The sequence below is a fragment of the Meles meles genome, chromosome 8, assembly GCF_922984935.1.
Source record: "Meles meles chromosome 8, mMelMel3.1 paternal haplotype, whole genome shotgun sequence".
Classification (NCBI taxonomy): Eukaryota; Metazoa; Chordata; class Mammalia; order Carnivora; family Mustelidae; genus Meles; species Meles meles.
In genome coordinates, this window is record NC_060073.1 from 31,847,838 (window position 1) to 31,867,651 (window position 19,814).

At 45.6% G+C, this 19,814-nt stretch overlaps 1 protein-coding gene across 1 annotated transcript in view; it reads left to right on the forward strand.

Annotated features, from left to right (window-relative positions):
* The window catches only part of LOC123949461, a 169,323-nt gene that overhangs the window by 79,224 nt on the left and 70,285 nt on the right, over positions 1-19,814 (forward strand). Inside the window, exon 2 of the mRNA XM_046016905.1 lies at positions 5,922-6,167. Coding sequence (XP_045872861.1) covers positions 5,950-6,167 — 218 coding nt within the window. The 5' untranslated portion in view covers positions 5,922-5,949. The remainder of the gene's footprint in view (positions 1-5,921; positions 6,168-19,814) is intronic.

Genomic DNA, 19,814 nt, shown 5'->3' on the forward strand with positions numbered 1-19,814 from the left:
TGTTTTTTAAAATCGTTTTTTGAACATATGAATGATAGTTTTGGGGACAACTTTAATTTTTTTAATTTCAAATTTATTTTTATTTATTTTTTTTTTTTAAAGATTTTATTTATTTATTTGACAGAGAGAGAGATCACAAGTAGGCAGAGAGGCAGGCAGAGAGAGAGGAGGAAGCAGGCTTCCTGCAGAGCAGAGAGCCCGATGTGGGGCTCGATCCCAGGACCCTGAGATCATGACCTGAGCCGAAGGCAGCGGCTTAATCCACTGAGCCACCCAGGCGCCCCTTTAATTTCAAATTTAAAGAAAACCTGTAGGAATGGTGGAAAGCATTACTGTATATCTTCTACCAAGAGTCACAAATGTGTTACATTTTTTCCCCCATTTGTTTTATCATCCTTACCTCCACACACAGGTGTTCTCCCCTGCCACATTCACACACACACTGTTTCTTTCTGAACCATTTGACAGGATGTTGCAGATGTCATGCTTCTTTATTCCTAAATTCTTCAGTTGAGTTTACTAAAAACAAGGAATTCATCTTACATTATTACAGTACAACTATCAAAATTAGAAAGTTTAATATTGATACAATACTATTATGTAATCTACAATTGAAATTCAAATTTTATTAGTTTTTCCAATAATGTCCTTATAGGTGGATTTTTTTCCTAATCCAGTGTGTGATTTAGAATCATGCATTACAATTAGTTGTTGGAGCTATTTAGTCTCTTTTAATTGAAAAGTACCCTCATTTATCTTTCATGATCTTAGTATTTTTTTAAGAATATAGAACAATTATTGTGTAGAATGTTCTTCAATGGTTTTTCTAATGTTCCATTATGATTAGATTCAGATAATGCCAGAAATAACACAGAAGCGATATTGTGTGATATTGTGTCTGTCTCAGTCTGTTGGTTTGTTATTGGTGTTATTGACTTGAATAACTTGGTAAAATCGTACTGTCTTTGTGTGTGATCCTCCATAAAGCTACTGTTATTGATTTGTAATGAGTAAATAATTTGTAGAAGAAATATTTGGGGACCAAGAAATAGTATGTTCCTCACCAAACTTGTACCTAGTGTATTTTAGCATTCATTAATGATTCTATTACTATGATATTTGCAAAATGATTATTTTATAAATCTATTACCCTTTTATAAATCTATTATCCTTTCTACATTTATTACTTGGTATACTTATGTAAAGAATAACTTTTCCTTTGACCTCATCTATTAATTTTGCAGACCTGAGAATTCTTATTTAATCGAGAAGATTATACTCCATTGATCTTTTTCTCTTAGAGAGTGGGGGGAGAGGGCAGTAGGAGATAGAGAGAGAGAGAGAGAGAATCCCAAGCAGGCTCCACACCCAGCATGGAGCCAGATGCAGGGCTGAATATCACAGCCCTGAGATTGTGACTGAAGCTGAAATCAAGAGTATCATGCCCAACTGACTGACCAGCCAGTCACCCTCCCCCCTTGATCTCATTTTTAAATCTAATGCTCAAATATTCCAGATTTGGCTATTTCAAACCCCCTTAGGCAGGCTCCTATGAACTTTTGCCATCTTCTTTGAATGTTCTTTACCTGCTGGCACAAGATTATTTTTTAAATCTTTTTAAAAAAAATCTGCCTCAGCATTAGAATCAGTCATTTCTTTAAGGCATCCTGGTTTCTTTTAGTGGAGAAAGGGGTTTAGAATCTAAGATCTGGACACTTAAGTATGATCATTTTGCTACTGGAGTGCCATTGTGTCTATAGGTGCAATGGGGATGAGAAATCTCTATTTCTATTTCTAATCTATGAGTTCATATTGATACACCAAAATTTAATCTAACACCAGAAGTTTCATCTTAGTTTTTCTCCTTTCTATTTGTAAATCCTTTCTTCAAGTGAGAAACCTGGCTCACATTATCCTTGGCATATCTACTCATTTTCCCAGTCTTAGATTCACAGAGAATAGTTTCAGAATTGCTAGCCTTCCCACTATAAAAAAACAGTGCACTAACCAGTTTTTAGAATTTGTTCAAAGATTTTCTTCTTTAGCCTGAGGGTATATATAGTCAAAACTGTGTATTCAAAAATAATTATTTTCCCCTTCAGTGTGATTCTTAGTCATTTGAAATATAGTTGAACTCATTCCATCATTGTTAATTTCATTGTCATCATCATTACCATCATCATCATCATCTTATGCGAGTATGTAAAACGTGAACATAGAGGCGAACCATAAGAGACTATGGACTCTGAAAAACAACCTGAGGGTTTTGAAGGGTCAGAGGTGGGAGGTTGGGGCAACCTGAGGGTTTTGAAGGGTCAGGGGTGGGAGGTTGGGGGAACAGGTGTTGGGTAATGGGGAGGGCACGTCTTGCATGGAGCACTGGGTGTTGTTCAAAAAGAATGAATACTGTTAGGCTGAAAAAATAAATAAAATGGAAAAAAAAAAACCACAAAAAACGTGAACATGGTCCCCAACCCAAAATCACCCAAAAAGCTATATTCAGAGGAGTGTTACTTCCCTTCTTCACCACCCCCCACCTTGTTAATGTACCCTCATTAGTTTCAGGTTCAATCTTCCTAAGTTTCCTTTTGTAAATATAAACAAATAATTATGTTATTAAATCATCAACCTGTGGGATAGGCATCGAATCTAACACATCTAGTAGCCTTCTGGAACACCGTCTAGGGATGGAGACTGGCTGGTGCCATCTTTACGCCCTCCCTGTGCCGTGCTTTAGAGCACCAGCATTTCCTGGAAGGGAGCTTTTATGTGTGTGGGCCCTGGTTCTTGCAGCTGTTGCCCAGAGGACATCCCCTGATCCCTTGGTTCTCGTCGCCCACGGTGGGGTAGGGGTGTGTATACCTGAGTCCCGGGAAACCATGACAGGCAGAGAGACAGTTCTTGGCAGGGTGTTGCCCCCAGGACATTGCACAGATAGCAGACTGAAGCACACCCCCCTAGTCCTGTGACTGGCCTTTTTGCCAGGCCTGGAACTTGGGTCTGAGGAGCAGGCTCTAGGTCTGGCAGACACCTAGTGGCCTGTAGAGCTGCTTTCAAGACACACAGGCTGTGGATATCACCTTGGGGCTCTCCCTCTGCCTCGCTCCAGCTAGTTAGGATCTCCCAGAAAAGAGCTTATTTTCTCTTCTTTCTTCTACAAAAGTAGCATACTATGTATGTTTTCTTGCCCTTCGCTTATTTCGACTGACTGCAAATACATCCTGGAAATCCCTCCTTATATGTCTTCTTTACTTTTTTGGGTTTTTTTTTTTTGTTGTTGTTGTTGTTGTTTTTTACAGCTATATATTATACCACCATGTGAATGTACCATAGTCTATCAACCAACCTTCTGTGTTGATTTTATCCCAATATTTTTTCAATAATAAATAATGATGTTCCTTATTTATATGTATTTTTATATTCTTGAAGGTGTACCTTCAAGGTAAGTTCTTAAATATGAGTCAAAAGGTAAACTCACTTGTGATTTTATTAGATATTGTCACATTCTTCTCCCAGAGAGGTGGAGGACGTTCCCACCCACAGTGTGTGAGAGTGGCTCTTTCCTTATGGTCCTGTCAAGAGAATGTGCTGTCAAGCTTTGTATTTTTACCAAATTTAATCACTGAGAAACAGTAATGCAGCATAGTTATAATTTCTCATATTTGGACCAAAGTCCATCTTTCCATATGTTTAAAGGTCATTTAAAAACATCTGTGAATTGTCTGTTTGTGACTTTCACTTATTTTCCTGTTGGGTTTTTAAAACTCTTAACCCCCTCAATTTTAGAGTTCTTTATGTGTTAGGGATGGATATGAGCCCTTTCTCTCTGAGGTCTAGTAATCATGGTTATTACAAAATTTGTGTGAGTCTCTGAGTCTCTTTATTGTCTTTTTTTTTTTTTTTTTTTTTAACAATTTGGAGTTTTGGTCGTTTGTTCCTCTTTCCTGGTAGGTTTTGACTGAGTGCAGACTTTGTGCATGAAACGCTACTGAGGCTGTAGGTGGTGTTGTTTCCCTCTAGAGGTCATTTAGTTTCCCACTGGCTCATAGATGATGTTTGGGTAGGTGAGCTTGATCACGGCTGGTCAGTTTAAGGTTTGTCCTCCCTGTAAGAGAGGAGCCCTTCTCGGGTTGAACCTGAAAGCTTCGGGCTTTGCCCTCCTCCTCAGCATCCCTGAAAGCTGATTTGCGTATCGACAGCAGTGAGACTCCTATTTTCTCCTTGGTTTTTTTTTTTTTTTTTTTAGCCTTGTAGTAGTTGCTTTCCACGGGCTTGTCTGTCTCCTAAGAGCACCTGCTGTGTGGACACAGCAGATGCCCTGCAGGGAACCTGCACCTCCAGGCTCACTTCTCTGCAGCTGGCCTATCACTGCTTGTCCCCTTTTCCAACACGACAAGACCGTCATGAGCTGTACGCAGCTGCTGTCTCGCAGGCTTTGTTCCCCACACAGTGAGCCGGCATATACCCGGGTGAGGAACATCAGTGGCAAGTGCTGGGCTCCCTTGCGTGTGTCCCCCTGTCCTGCTGCCTTGATTATTTGCTCCTAGCTTCAAGCAGCTCTTTTACATTTTCTGTAGCTTTGACAGTGCTTCTCAAACAGAGGGGTCCCTCTGATACTGGTTATTCTATCAGCTGGTGGCACGAGTTTCTCTCCACTTAGCACGTTTCATTGGATTTGTGTAGAAATGAGAGAACACAGTCAAATCGACAAAGCATTTTAAAATTGACAAGGAAATTGACCTGCTCATACACGCTGGGGAGGGTAGAAGTTGGTATCACCCTTCTGGAGGGCACTGATTTATATCAAAATCTAACAGTTCATTTGCCCTTGGATTCAGCAATTCTGCTTTGAGGTGTTTATCCTATGAAAATAATCGTGGGTGTGTGGGAAGATTTATTTACCAAGATTCTAATCCCAGTCAATAAAATTTGGAGTCAGAATCCTAAGTATGCAGCCGCAGAGGATGTGATAAATTGTGCTGCTTCAATACAATGGAATGTTACGGAATCCAACCTTACAAATGATGTGGAAGATGATGTACACATGGTAACGACCTACCATTAAGCAGAAGAGATAATGACACGGTGTGTGCAGTATGGTCCAACTTAAGAATGCCTATCCAGACACATGACTATAAGACTGGAATAATGCATATGGTTGGTGTCATTGGGTTGTTGGGTATCCCCCCTTTGTTATGCGTATTTAAATTTTTTTCCATTTTTGGAAATTACCTTTGTTCCAGGGAAAAATATCCATAACCTTAAAAAAGTGCTGATAGTTGGTAGACCCACTGATGCTATTTTCTGGCAAGCATTTTGTGTTATACTCATTGCCTGAATTCTCTCTTTATACCCTTAGTGGTGTTACAGATTTCATCAGAAACGCACCCACCTCGGGGCGCCTGGATGGTGACGTCAGTTAAGTGTCTGTCTCTTGGTTTCTCAGGGTCTTGAGGTTGAGCCCCGCCTGGGGCTCCATGCTCAGTGTAGAGTCTGCTTAAGACTTTCTCTCCCTCTACCCCTACCCGTACTCTCAAATAAATAAATAAACAAATGAATAAATAAATCGGGAAGGAAGGAAGGGAGGAAGAAAGGATAGAAGGAAGGAAGTTGCCTTGAAAATACTTTGTGGAACAGAAGACCTCCTTACAAAATATACTTAAAATTCCCACAGTCAGATTTAAACAGAGGCTTCACTTGTTTCTGTCACTGTTTGCGAAAGCTTTTTCAGTAAGGAGTCCTTTAAAAAAGTAAATAGGTTTGTGATGAGGACTTGGATTATAAGGGAAGATTTATTTCCTCGGAGAAAAATCGAATTTCCTTTTGAAACTGATGGCCAAAATTCAATGAAATTGCTTTTGTAAACCTGAAATCAATATTTCGGCACCCCATCCTCATCCTTTGTTGCTTTCTTCTTGAAGGTCGGCTCTAAGACAGCAATCACCAGCTATGACCTGCTGGGTTTCCAGGTTGCTTCCTAGGAATGTCCGTTCCTTGAGCACATCACCAAAGAACCAGAGATTTGCGGATTGTTGTCGGCACCATGAGGCCTACAGGTACTTCTTACCCATCCAGACGAGGTGGCAGGACAATGACCAGTATGGACACGTGAACAACGCCGTGTATTACAGCTACTTCGACACTATTATCAACCACTACCTGATCAGGTAGGCTTGGCTTCTGAGCCCCACGTCCTCCTGTCATCCCTCCAGCGTGTCCTTTGCCAGGAGTCCACGCAGGGATGATGGGAAGAGATTCCTTCCATTTTCTCCCGATTGGGCACCCTTTTGTTGAACCCACTGAAAGTCACATGATTCAGGAGGGGAACGGAGGACCCACACGTGAGTGAGAAAGCCTCGCCCTGCTGCTCCTGCAGTCTCAGGTGTTCCTGTATCTTGGTCCTTTGCACTAAATTGGCAGCAAATGTGCAGGCTTTGAATCTCAAATGAGCGTCTACACAGAAAACCACATCTATTTAAACTTGAGCAGACAATAACATCAGCCCTCAGGCCTTTTTGGGAGAAAAGCAGCTGCTCCCCGCAAACAGGGTACATAAAGGGGAAGGAGAGAGTAAGGATATAAAGATGTAGTTATAGCCTCTGAATGCAGTGATGACATGATTGCCTTTTGATGTGTGTTTGCAAGGTGGTTGGTATATATTTGGTTAGTATAATTCTCTATATGAAAGAATGTGTTGTAGAAAGAAAGATTATGTCGTGTAGACAGATCTGAGGAAATCCTACCACCACTTTGCATAAGCTGGCCATTTTTATCAACTTATTTAATCATATTGAGTCTCTAAAATATTTAATCATATTGAGTATATTCACAATGGTATGCAACCATCACCACTATCTGATTCTAGAACATTTCCATCACCCCCAAAATGGGACCCCATACCTTTTAGCAATCCCTCTCATTTCCCCTCTCCTCCCTTCCCTTGGCAACCATGAGTCTACTTTCTAACTCTATAGATTTGCCAATTCTGGACATGCCATATAAATGGAATCATACAATATGTGGGCTTTTGTGTCTGTCTTCTTTCACGTAGCAAGATGTTTTCAAGGTTGATCTATGTTGTAGCCTCTAATATACTTCCTTCCTTTCTATGGCTGGCTAATACTCAGTTGTATGGCTGAGCGACATTCTGTTTATTCATTCCTTAGGTGACCGACATTTAGGTTTCCACTTTTTGACTTTTACGAATAATCTCATCATGGGGACTCCACCCTCATGGCCTCGTCTAAACCTAATTACCTCCCAAAGGCTCCATCTCCTAATACCACCCTATTGGGGGTTATGATTTCAAAATATGAAGCTTGAGGGGAATATAGTCATGAGTACATAACATGACATCTTTGTGACTTTTGAATATCTCATTTGTGAATCTGGGAAGTCGATGTGCAGGTTGCAGGTGATGATGATTGAGTCCTCTGTCCATGGAGGACTGTGTCTGTGTGGTTCCAGTTGTTTGAAACTGTTTCACACAAGATCTGTTTCTGTCAGTTTGGAGGGGGAGGGATAGGGGTTAGCAGCATGTAAGGAAGAACTCCTGACAAAACAGAGTGTCCTTTCTCACGTAGCAGTCTCCAGATGTTACACATTTCCTCTAAAATTGTGAAAATACTCTGGCCAGGGACTTCCTAGTCATGACATACTGTTTCTCGGAGACCTGAGGATGGTCTAAGAGGTGGCTCACTGACTGTCAGAAGCCAAGTCAACACCGCATAAAGGTGTGAGAATATGGGGAAGACGAGCTGAGGAGAGCCAACCTCTTGTGTCACCGGCGTGAGGTAATATGAGGAGGGGCGGCTGGTTGAGTCAAAGCAACGTGTCCCAGCCTGGCTGGCACATTCCCCTCCTTTCAGCTGGCTCTCTGTGGATGGGCAGTGCTGTACGTGCACCAGACACCCATGGGATGGTCAATGAGCAACATCCCCAACTAGAACATTCTGTCTTTGAGGGGGACTTTCTGTAGGAGAGGGGACCAGGGAGTTGTGGAAGGCATGATGGGGGAGGCTGAGAGAGACAGCAGAAGAGGCTGCAGCCTGCCCAAAGTTCCCATCACTTTGACACACGGAAGGGGTTAAGTCATTCTTGAACAGTTTATCACTCATCAATTGTAATTAAATATGTTTATATTAAATTATGTTCTGTAATTAATGTAAAATCCTTTAGCCTGTGCTGTTATTAGAACCAGATGCTGAAGTACCAACAATATTTCAACATGACTGTGCTGCCTCGCCAGCTGTCTGACTGTAATTACTTTAATCTCAGCTTGTTATCTAATTATCACCTTTGTAAAGGGAAAAGTGCTCTCTAATGCTTACTGATTGTTTCAGAGGATGATGAGGAGCGGGGAACAGCTGTCAGAGATCGTGGGCCCTGCTTATCACAAGGAAGGAACTTATCCTGAAGCCTATTCAGGGCAAAACTGCTGGGGGGAGAAAAAGCCATCCGGGGCGGGAACAGGGGGCCTGGCCCACGAGGAGAGACAGTTGGAGCAGTGGTGAAGGGTGCGGGCCCGTGGGCAAACTGTCAGGTGACACCTGCCTCTTCTAGGGATGGCTGGAGGACGAGTTACTCTGTGTGACGCTGCTGCTCCATCACATGGAGACGGTCACAGTGCTAGAATCTACCTCGGGATGGTTGGGAAGATGCAGGGGGATAAGGGACCTGAGGAAGCCCCCAGCCCCGTGCTTGCCAAGATGCACATATTCAGTAAATGTTAACTCTTCTTCTTCCTTTAAAAAGAAAAAAAAGAACAACCCACTGCTGATTTTCTCCATCTTAGCCTTTACAGCCAAATCTGAAACGACTGAAAATGGCTATCTACATGCCAGCAACTTGGTATTACCAGATTGTTTTCCAAATTATGTGTAAGTTCTGTCCTTTGGGAGCTGAAATTTACCTTTGCATTGCTTTTTCCGAAGTGGTTCACCGAATGGGTCAAGAGTATAGATAAGAATTGTCAGGGAAATCATGGCACTCTCAAGCGGGAGTAGACTGGTTTGGAGTACCTTCTAGTACTTCACGTACCCGCTCGCATGTCAGCGGCTGACGTGGTAACTGGTAGTTCATTCTGAAATAATCCTTACAGCATGTTCCCTTAAGAAGTTCATGAAGCTTTTACTCTCCTCCGTCTTTACCTCTCAGGAGCTGCGCTCCCGTCAGAGGGGAGTGGGCACCACTCGCCCTGCCTTGAGAATAGCAAGTCCATCTCCCCCGTTAGACTGTGAGCTCCTCAAGGGCAGGGGGTACCTTTGTCGTTTATCTAGACCGGCTGTATTGTCTTGCTGGGCACATACTTTGTCCTCAGTGAGGGTTCCCTGAAAGAGTTACACAAAATAGCTCATGGTCGGACCGTGTGGGATCACGCAGGGGTTTTTCTTTCCTGAAGGTGTGAAGACGGACCCCTCCCGGGGCTGTGCAGGAGGTCTGGCTCCATGATTGTTCTTGCTCCCCTGTTACTGCCGCGTCCTCATATCAGGAAACGGCAGAGCAGGCCTGTGGGGGAGGCCTGTCAGAGCACCCCGTGGGGTCTGACCGTAATGGTGATAAGCCAGCTGTGTCTGGAGCAAGAGGCCACAGCTGGCCTACTCTGAGGCATGCAACCTGAGGAGGGCAACGCACTCTAATGGCAGGAGAGCCCAGTTGCAAAGGGGGCTGCTTTATGAGCAGGGGCTCCCACTGTTCATCAGAAGAGCATCCGCATTACGAACTTCACGTCAACTCCCTTCAGTAGAAGGTTCAAACCAGGCTCTGGAGTCACTTTTCCATTAGGGCATCCTTGCCTCTTAAAGGAAGTATCTCCAAATGAGAGAAATAACCCAGTGTTGACTTCCTTCAGGAAATGTCTGCTTGTAGTCTCATCTCCCATCACTTCTGTTGCGGTTCTTTCTCTCGTGCAACAGCAAACCACGTGTGATTCCTTGCCAGCAGCTTGCTGAGGCTCCGCTGTGCCTTTGGTCCACCTGTTGCCTCTTCCTGGCATGTCCTTGTTCCCGTTCTTCAACGCTCTGGCTCTTCCCAGCTTTTGGTGACCATCCCACCACCACCTGTCAGGTAGACTATGTGCCCATTCTCGCTCTTTCCATAGGCTCCTGGATTTTCTATGTTAGAGACCCACAGACTTTTCAGTGAACAGCCAGCTACTAGATATGTTAGTCTTGGTTTGCCGTGGGTCTCTGTTGCAACTACTCAGCTCTGCTGCTGTAGCGGGAAAGCAGCCATAGGCCACGTGTCTGTGAACACGTGTTCCGATGGCCTTGTTTTGATAAAACTTTGTGGTAGCTCTCTTACTCTGCTTTCTCTGTGCTCTTGTGTTTTAATAGCTTGAGTCATTGTTCTGGCTACTTGGTCATGGATTCTTAATCTCCCATTACTGAATTGTTCCTCTTGTAATGACCTGTCACCCTACTCAACTCCTCAAGCTAGGAACGTTAGTGTCTTCGCCTTGATTTCCCCACAAAGCAGAGCTGAGACAAGCTCTTAACTATGAGTAGTGTGCTTTAGAAATTGATCCCAAGGAGCAAGAGTGAGGACCTATGAGGTATGACCTAGAAGAAGGAAAGCCAGCCCAGCGTGCCTGAGCCGATCAGCAGTGTGGACAACCACGGCTGAATTCCACTGGGGGCCCCCAAGGAGCTGTGTAGAAGGGGCCTCAGAATTGTCTGCCCACAGGACTGAAACGGGGAGCCCTTACCTACTGGTTCCATCCCTCGTTAGTCAAGCCTTGCCCCATGTGGTGTTATCTCCCTGATTTTTCTAGGTCTGTGCAGGTGTCAGAATCGTTAAGCAGGAGGTTGGGGCAGAGACCCTGGGGGGCAGAAGAGACCCTTCATGCTGCCGAGGCAGGGTGCCGTCAGGTCACTCCTCGGCATGGACAGTCGCTGCAGCAAGGCTGGAGGAGAAAGGAAGCTTCAGGGGATGCGAGGCAGCATAACAGAGGTGTCCCACATGCGTAACATACATTTTCTGTCGCCTAGCATGGGGACTTGTGGGTGCCGAGCAGCACTGGTTAAGAGGGCGCCTGTTGGTACCAGGCTGCCCACGTTTCGATCCTGGATGTGCTCCTTACTGAATGCGTAACCCTAGGCAAACTCTCTAGCGTCTCTGGTCCTCATTCCCTCGTCTCCAAAGTGGGGATAATAGTATTTACAGCAGAGGCTGTTGTGAGGTTCGGAGTGCTTAGAAAAGACCCATGTCACATGCTCAGCAGATGTTAGTTATTAATAGGCACTTAGTAAATACTAAAGAATTTTTAAAGTGGTCTTTTGTAAGTCAACGTGGCTATCTTTGCTTATTTATTTTTTCTTGTTTTATTATGTGCCTTCATTTTATTCATTTATTGTATCTATTAAAAAATGGAAAAGTGAAGGACAAATAGGTAGGGCCACATGTCTCCAAGAAAATGAGAGAAAGTGTATTTCTTTGAGGATGTGAAGACTTTTCCTATGTGTTTTCTTTTTATAAAAAGATGTTTGTTATTAAAGTGTAGTTGGCATACGGTGTTAAACTATTTCAGGTTATCTTTGCTTATTCTTTCCAAATTGAACTCGAAATACCTTACCAAATAAGACACATATAAATCATTCTTTTTTACTGGAAATAGAAAAATAAGAAGATAGAAGATAAGGAGGAAAAAGACCTAAAACATCAACCTAATGCTGGTGGTTTTTTTTTTTAAAGATTTTATTTATTCACCCGGCAGATAGAGATCACAAGTAGGCAGAGAGAGAGGAGGAAGGAAGCAGGCTCCCTGCTGAGCAGAGAGCCAGATGTGGGGCTCAATCCCAGGACCCTGAGATCATGCCCTGAGCCCAAGGCAGAGGCTTTAACCCACTGAGCCACTCAGGCGCCCCTAAAGCTGGTGTTTTATGAGGTTACTGTGCATGACCTTAGTCTCTGAGCTTCCTGGCACCCAAGGAAACAGGAGAATGAGATGAGCCATGCAATTCTTATTACCTGTTGGAAGAAAACATGGTATTTCTTCCAGAGAAACAGACTATTTTTTTTTCTCTCACATTAAATTTTAAAAGGAATTCAAAGGAATTTCCCAAGCAGGCTTGAACCATAAAATCCTATGGGTATAAAAAGCCTTAAAGAAGGGTTTTATCTGTTTGGGGCTTGACCCATGCTCAGTGCATATGCGAGCTCGATGAGTAAAAGAATAATGTGAAGTGTTTCAGTAGCAGATTTGGTAAGAGGCCGCATGGTGCCACCGATGACTGATATACAGGGGAGCTCTACTGGTAAGGTTTAGAGCCAGGATGGAGGACAGAGGTCAGTGCGTCTGCACCCGGGTGTGTGCCTGGGGGCTTGAGGAGCAGCTGGTAGGTCTTTTCGGCTGCCCTCTTTGCTGACCCCCGCCAGCCTCTACTGCTTCCTCTGTCCCGTGGTCTTGTTCCATATTCCCCACCTCGGGCTCGATAAGCGGACTCTGCCGAGCAGCTTTCTCCTGTGGGCAGGTGAGAACAGCCTTCCTGGGGCCCTCGGCCAGCGCCAGGTTGCTCTGCTGGGGAGGCCATGAGCTGCCCCAGGCAGGCAGGCAGCCTAAGGGGCTCAATCATCACTTCTCCCAGAGCCCAGCCAAGGCCACACTCCCTCTTGAGTACATTTGCATCTCAGGGCTTCTCTTAACACATGGATCCTCTGTCAGTCTGAAGGCCTCAGTTAAAATACTATGATCTGTCTCCCTGAGCCCAAGGAAATCTCATTATAAATAAAGTAATCTCATTTGCGGGTGTGTTCTATAACCCACAGGCCCGGGAATGTACGGATACAGTATGCCTGGGAAGGAGGGCTGTCAGATTAATACATTGTGTGAAAATTGGGGCCGGAGGTCATCAGTCTCCTGATACACAAATCTCCCTCTGAGAATCTCATTTCATTCAGACTATCAGTTAGATTAGAAATACCCTAATTATCCCACTGAAATTAAATTACTTTATGTTCGGGTGATATAATGAACAACCATAAAGAGGATATCTACAACCAATCATCTTATTAGTCACAGCAAGACCAGACCAGACACTCACCGGACCTTGCTGGTTATTGTCAGTCAGGCTTTCATACAAAAAAGAAGGGAAAGAGGAAAATGAGAGAGGTCAACGCTGGTTGTCCTTCTGGCGGGTCGTGTGTTTTTCCTGGACAGCTGTGGGTTCCTCCCGTGTTCTTCCACTGCGTCGCTAAGTTTTTCCCCAAAGACACCCCCCCACCCCCAGTCATGAATAAAAGAGCTATGAAAAGTCCACCGCATTCTTGACCTTATTCCCTGCCATGGTGGTGTGAGGCCTACCGACTTAACGGATAGGACCGAGTGTTCACGGCCCTTCACTTTTTATCCCACAGACCTTCACGGGACCTTTCAAGTAATAGGACTCCGTTGCTAAGGTAGAACTAATCTCTGTCACTTGTATTTGTTGATCAGGCTTGCTGCTGTAATTACCCGCAAATCTCAATAACATAACCCAATAAATATTTATTTCTTGTTAGAATCACTACCTAACACAGGTCAGTGCATGTGTGTGTGTGTGTGTCTGTGCGGTCATTCAAGAACCCATCTTGTGACTCTGCCCTCCTCTAGCTCAGAATTCACAATAATGGGACTATCAACGTTTTGGGGTGGGCTAATTCCTTGTTATGGACGGTGGGCTGTCCTGTGCATTGTAGGATGTTTAGCTGTGTCCCTGGCCTCTCCCACTAGACGCCAGTAGGACATTCTTCCAGTGTGACGACAAAGAATGTCTCCAGACATTGCCAAATGTTCTTGGGGAGAGGGGGAGAGAATTTCCCCACTGAGAACCGCTGCTCTATATCAGTGGAACCGTCTGTGTTCACCAAGGGGTTGGGAAAATACAGCGAGGAGGATTCTGCAAGAGATTTGCATTAGCCACGCCTGCACGTGGCACACATCACTTCCACCTGTTGTCTGTGAGGCAGAAATCACGTGGCCTCACCTAACTGAAAGCGAAACGTAGTCTAGAAGTGTCTCCAGGAGAAGAAAGAAAGGGAGCTGGTTCAACATGAGGCATTTCATGCCACACTGACCTTCTTCAAGGACAAACCAAGGATACACCAGAACTTGAGATTTGGTACCTCCCTTTACCTGCATGTGACGCCTCAGAACTGCTGGTTGCCACCATGGGAACCCACCCAGGCCTCCCTTTTTTTGTCTCCACCTTTCTTTGCCTCCCTATCAAAGCTCATCTGTCTTGCCTTCCATTATTTGTGCAGAGCCCTGATTTCTAACTAATTAAATAATCTAATCCATGCTGATGTGGTCCAAAGAAGCTGATGGGCTCGTGTGAAACTCTTCTGTGGAGCATAATTATGAATTTTTAACAGAAACAAAGAGAGGGAGAGTGTGGGAGCCACTCTAGCAGATTGGACAGAGGGGAAGGGGCAGAGCTCTGGGTAGACTCTGTGCAACATGGTCATAACAGGATTGTTATAGAAAAAAATATTGACAATAGTTTAAAAATTAATACCATTATTTAGGTAGCTCTTTTTATTAAATGATAAGCGAATAAGAAAGAATTTAACAAAATGAGCATGCTGTGGAATGCATGTTTGTGTCCCTCCAAAATTCCTATGTTGCAGCCCGAACTCCCAATGGTATCAAGAGGGCCTTTGAGAGATAACTGGGTTTGGATGAGGTCATGAGAGTGGAGCCCTCATGAGGACATGAGGGCATAGCAATAGGGTGGCCACTGTAAGCCAGGAAGAAAGCCCTCACCAGAACAAAATCTGCCAGTGCCTTTACTGTGGACCTCAACTCTGCAGAGCCATGAGAAGCACATACCCAGTAAGTCACCCAGTGCATGGTATTCTGTATTGTAGCTGCCCAAACTAAGATGGAGCACACCGTACCCTAACTCTTAGATACATAAACCTCTAATGAGGTGAGCCTGTGTTCACACACTTTGGTCCTTTGGGTGACCAGTTCTCTTCCTCATCTCAAGTGCACAACACATAGATAGTGACTGGAAGTTAAATGGTTTTTACTCTTTATCATTTTTGAAGAGCACACATTTGAACTTATCATTTTTGAAGAGCACACACTTGAAAGAGGTCACCAGGTGGGTGCTGCTTTCCCATTACTGGAGTCAGTACCTTACTGTTTGATTATTAGATTACTTATTACTGTCAGAGCTGTCGTCTGGGTCCCTGGGTTGTTTTCCAGAGAGGTCTAGGGATGTGGTGCCCGGTTTACCAACTTACTCCAGGAGTGAAACTGTGCTACTAGGTAACACTGCAGTAGAAGGAGTGCCGGGGTAGGAGACTGATACCCTGAATTCCTGAGCTGGCTGTGCCGTTTCCCTTGTGGTTGTGGGTGAGTCAGATTTCTGCCATGGCAACTAGGGCTCTGAACACCTTCTTGATGGGTTTTTGGCAGACAGTTCACAGTCTCCCCCCCCCCCCGCCCCCTCCTCCGATCCAGCCCTACCTCCTAATACGGCCTCCATGCTGCAGCCAGAGAAACATTTCCTAATGGCGTGATACTTACTGTCTTTCCACCCGCGCTCCCACTTACAACTTCTCTACGGCATCAGTTTGCATTTCAAATAAAGACCAAACTCCTTTGGTGTCCTGCAAAGCCCTGCAGGGTCTGGTCCCTATTCAGGCTTCTCTGGTGCCATGTTCCTCCTTGCTCACCAAACCGAATGATCCTAGCCTTTTCCCCAGTCCTCAGCACAGCCCTGCCCAGGGGGGGCTCTGGCCCTGCTATTGAGGGTTTTCCTGTCTCTCTTCTGTTGTTAACTTTTCCTTTTAGTTTTCAGCTTCCTCAGGACACCTTCCCGATGTGTTGACTTGGCCTGTTTCCCCTCTCTGGGCTCTCCCAGGACCACCCACTACCTGACCTAGAGCCTTGTTAGAGCTGCAGTTTTCATTTGTTGGAATAAATATGCAAAAGCGTCCTTTCTCCATCGTTTGATTGCAAGCACCATGAAAGCCATGACTGATAGCTGTGTCCATTGTTCTATCCCAGAGCTTGGCACATAGTAGGTGTGAATACACTTTCCCTGCATGACTGCATTAAGGGTTTGGTCTGTCTGGAAATATTAGTCAATCAGGCTTGACACTGAAACAAAACCTGTTTGATTCACTGCGAAGCTGCTGACAATTTGGGAAATCTGATTTTTATGTTTTGGAGGGGCACCCCCAAGAAAGCAAAGTTAGTCAGTGAAAAAGAAACAAACAAACGGTGTGGCATTCATTAAATCTTTGTCACCTTGATTTCATTGTTTCTTTTGGAAATCTTAAAGAGCCCGGAAACCCCATAGTCCTCCAAAGCCTTTTATTTAAAATGCATGTCCCTGGGGCAGGCTTATTGCAGCTGGCAACCCCAGGAACCTGACTCTGGTCAGAAAGCATGGTTTGCAGGTAGATAGCCTGGTTTGGGGTAGGAGAAGCCTGCTAATCATGGGGCAGGGACTCCAGCCCTCTGAGTTCACTAATTCCTGACCCAGGTCAAGGGATGGGGTGAGCAGCCTGGCGCTGTGTAGATGCAGATGTTGGAGGAAGGCTGGGCCGCCCTTTGAGAGCCTCAACCTCTTACGATTCATACCATGCGACCACCTCTCAGCTCTGAACAGAGTGAGGTATGAAGTCATTTCCAAAGCAGCGTCTATGAAATTCCATTACACGGTGCTTTTCAATTTAAGGGGAAAGACCTTTGCAGAAACTAATTTGCAGTTGCTTTAATCATGAAGCTCAGAGACCGCATACTTTCCCCATCGCTGCTGCTAAAAAGGCTCACACTGGTTTTGCAGATCGTGTCTCCCTCCCCCCACCCTCAACCCCACCTCAGCTCCTGGATTCCTTCTGTGGTTGTTGTACATCCCCTAAGTTTTGCAATTTTTGAGACGCAAAGGGAGTAATTATATTCGTTCCTCCTGGTGAATGTAAATGTTTTGGAATCAGAACTCAGTTGAAAACACTCAGAGTTAGATCAAAGCAAACGGAATCACTCTAGGAAGGGGATCATCTTGTGCTTGTTTCTTCTCCCCGGCGGCCTGTCCTGCTTCCCAGGGACTGTCTGTTGGATTCCCCTAGTTCTCCTATTCACGGACGCCACTGCGATTATCCTTGCGACCTGCAAAAGGACGGCCAGGGACTAGAGAAAGTGGAGAGCCCTTGATCAGGAGTCAGGAAACCTGTGTCCTGGCCCAGCTCCCCTGTTTGCCAGATTTAGTCCTTTGGGAGACATATTCAGCCTTTCAGGATATCTCATTTAGCAAATGGAGGCAATGAAACTTCCCCTGAAGATCACATGGGGTTTTGGGAAGGTTGGGTGAGGCAAAACCCGGGGAATCATGTGAGTTCTCTCCACAGGTAAGAGGTTACTAGGGAGTCGGTGATACTGGTTTACTAAGGTTCTTTCTTAAAGAGTGGTTGCCTCCGTGGAAACACTTCGTTACTGACCCCACACTCCCCAAGGCGAATTGCATAGCTGCTTGAAATTCTGCTGGGTTTGAAGCTTTATGGCTCCTGGAGTCTCTTGTGAAAATAGAAAGACTCGGGGGGGCGGGGGGGGGAATCACACTAAGTAACCCATTTTCAGTTCTCAAACATTAGGAGAGATTTTTTTTATCAGATAACCGGTGACTTCTTGGGGGGAAGAACAGAGACACCGATGTGTGGAAATAGGTGGATTTTACAGGCCAGAAGTTTTGTGGGGGTGTCGGGGGGGAGGGTGGTGGGACTTGGGGATGTCTTTATAATGGGGATGTCTTTATAACACAGATAAGGTACAATGAGATAATGGACAGGACGGTAACACATCAGGTAGGAGATGAAGCATTTCATTCGCTTCATGGACATTAGTCGTTCTTGTTGGCTCTTAGCAACTAAACACACTTCCTATGACGACAGGAATCATCTCCTCCGCAACACGCACTATGGAGGCTGGGAAGACCAGGTACTTGTTTTCCCAGCCTCCTTTGTGGCCTCCTAGCTGCTGGCGAACGATCCAGGCTCTGCCAGTGCATCCGGCCCAGGCGGTGACCTAGCGGCGGCTGACGTGTTAAAGTGGGGACAGCAGAGGGTGGGGGAGCGAGGGCAACTACCTCCTGCTTGCGCCGTGACCGTGTTTCTGGTGTCAGCCTCCACGGTGTGTCTGGGGACGGCAGCTATGGCAGAGGCTTCTTCCAGGGACTTGCTCTCTGATGTGATTTTGGGTGTCATTCCTGGCAACATCGGCTTAAAACCTGTTTTTCAGCCTTTCTAGAGATCTCTGGGCTCTCCAGAATCCTTCGGATAAATCCCTTTCCACCCTAAATTAGCCGGACTTCATTTCTGTGGCTTGCAGTGCAAGATCCTGATTATAACATATATCTATGTCTGTATCTGTATTTATATAATTTACTTAAATCTTCACAACCACCCAGTTGAGATTATGTATCTGTTGCTTGCGTTTTATGATTGTGAAACTGAAATGCAGGGGTGGAGGGGGTCAGGCAGAGGGGAGCAGATATTTCAGGGCAGAACCATGGAAATGTCGCGTGTGGGCCCGTGAGCCTGAGGCTGCGGAGGAAGACCTCACAGCCTCCCCTGCTGGGGCCCCCCAGTGGGACCTGACTGACCTGGCGCAGGAGGAAGGAGCGTTGAGCGAGTAAGGCCCTGGGCCAGCCCTGCTAGTCTGCAGCAGCACCCCTCACTCCCGGCGGCGGGGTGGGGGGGCATTCCAAGGCCCTGCTAGATGTCTGAAACCATGGCTAATACTGTGTTTTTTCCTATACATACATACCTTTGCTAAAGTATTATTTCTGAATTAGGCACAGTCAGAGAAGAACAACAATAGCCAATAATAAAAAAGAATGGTTATAACAATACACCGTCATACAAGTGATGTGCATGGGGTCTCTCTAAGTATCTTACCGTCCTGTACCCTCCTCTTCTGGGACTCCCCCTTCTTCTTGTGATCATGTGAGACGGTGAGATGCCCACGTGCCGAGATGAAGCGAGGTGAGGGACGTAGGCATGAGGACGTAGCATGAGGCTCCTACTGACCTTCTGACCGTCTCTCTGCTTGGGGACTGCAGCTGACCTCGGGGGAGTGACCCTGTGGAAAGCAACACCGCGGATGAGAGGACTGCCGTATTCGAAGTTCTCTGGAAGCTCAGGAGGGGCCGTAGAAATGTGTTGAAGCCACAAGAGTAGTCACTACATGATGATGATGATGGTGGTGGTGCCTGGTTCGGGGGCAGGAACGAAGGCTCTGATGATTCTGGGACGCTTTCCCCAGGGTCAGTGAAGCAGTCAGTTGTACGAGAGAACAGTTCAGCCCTCTCACCGCAGGGGGGATTCCTGCCTCTTTTGTGCTTGGCCGCAGCAGCAAGAGAGGAGGCGCCCATTCCCTGGCTGGTTGGCGGAGCCACCTTGGGGGTGACCTACTCTGACTTAAGGCACAGGCTGGCTTTGCGTTACCCCAGAGCTGATTTTTCAACTTGTCTCACAGACACAATCCTCTTGTTCTTGAAGACTTTAGATTTCGTTGTAGTGAGTGCTGTAGGGGCTCCTACCTCTCCGCCCAGCCTGACCCCCCTCCCAAACCCAAACTGGAACTAAAAGCGCCCTTGGTAAACTTTATGACTGTGTGATAAAATTACAACAAAGGAGCGTCATAAGAAAGCGCGCAGGTGACTTGGTAGTCCGGAGCCGTGGCCGTGCGGAGCTCTGCTTCTGACTTGGGTAGTGTGGGAATACGGTTCCTTTTACCTGCGCGTGTTTCTGAAGTAACACTTTTGTACATGGTCTTCTTCAGGAAGGGAGCTCAGGGAAGACATTCATCCCAGGCTGTGGGGTAT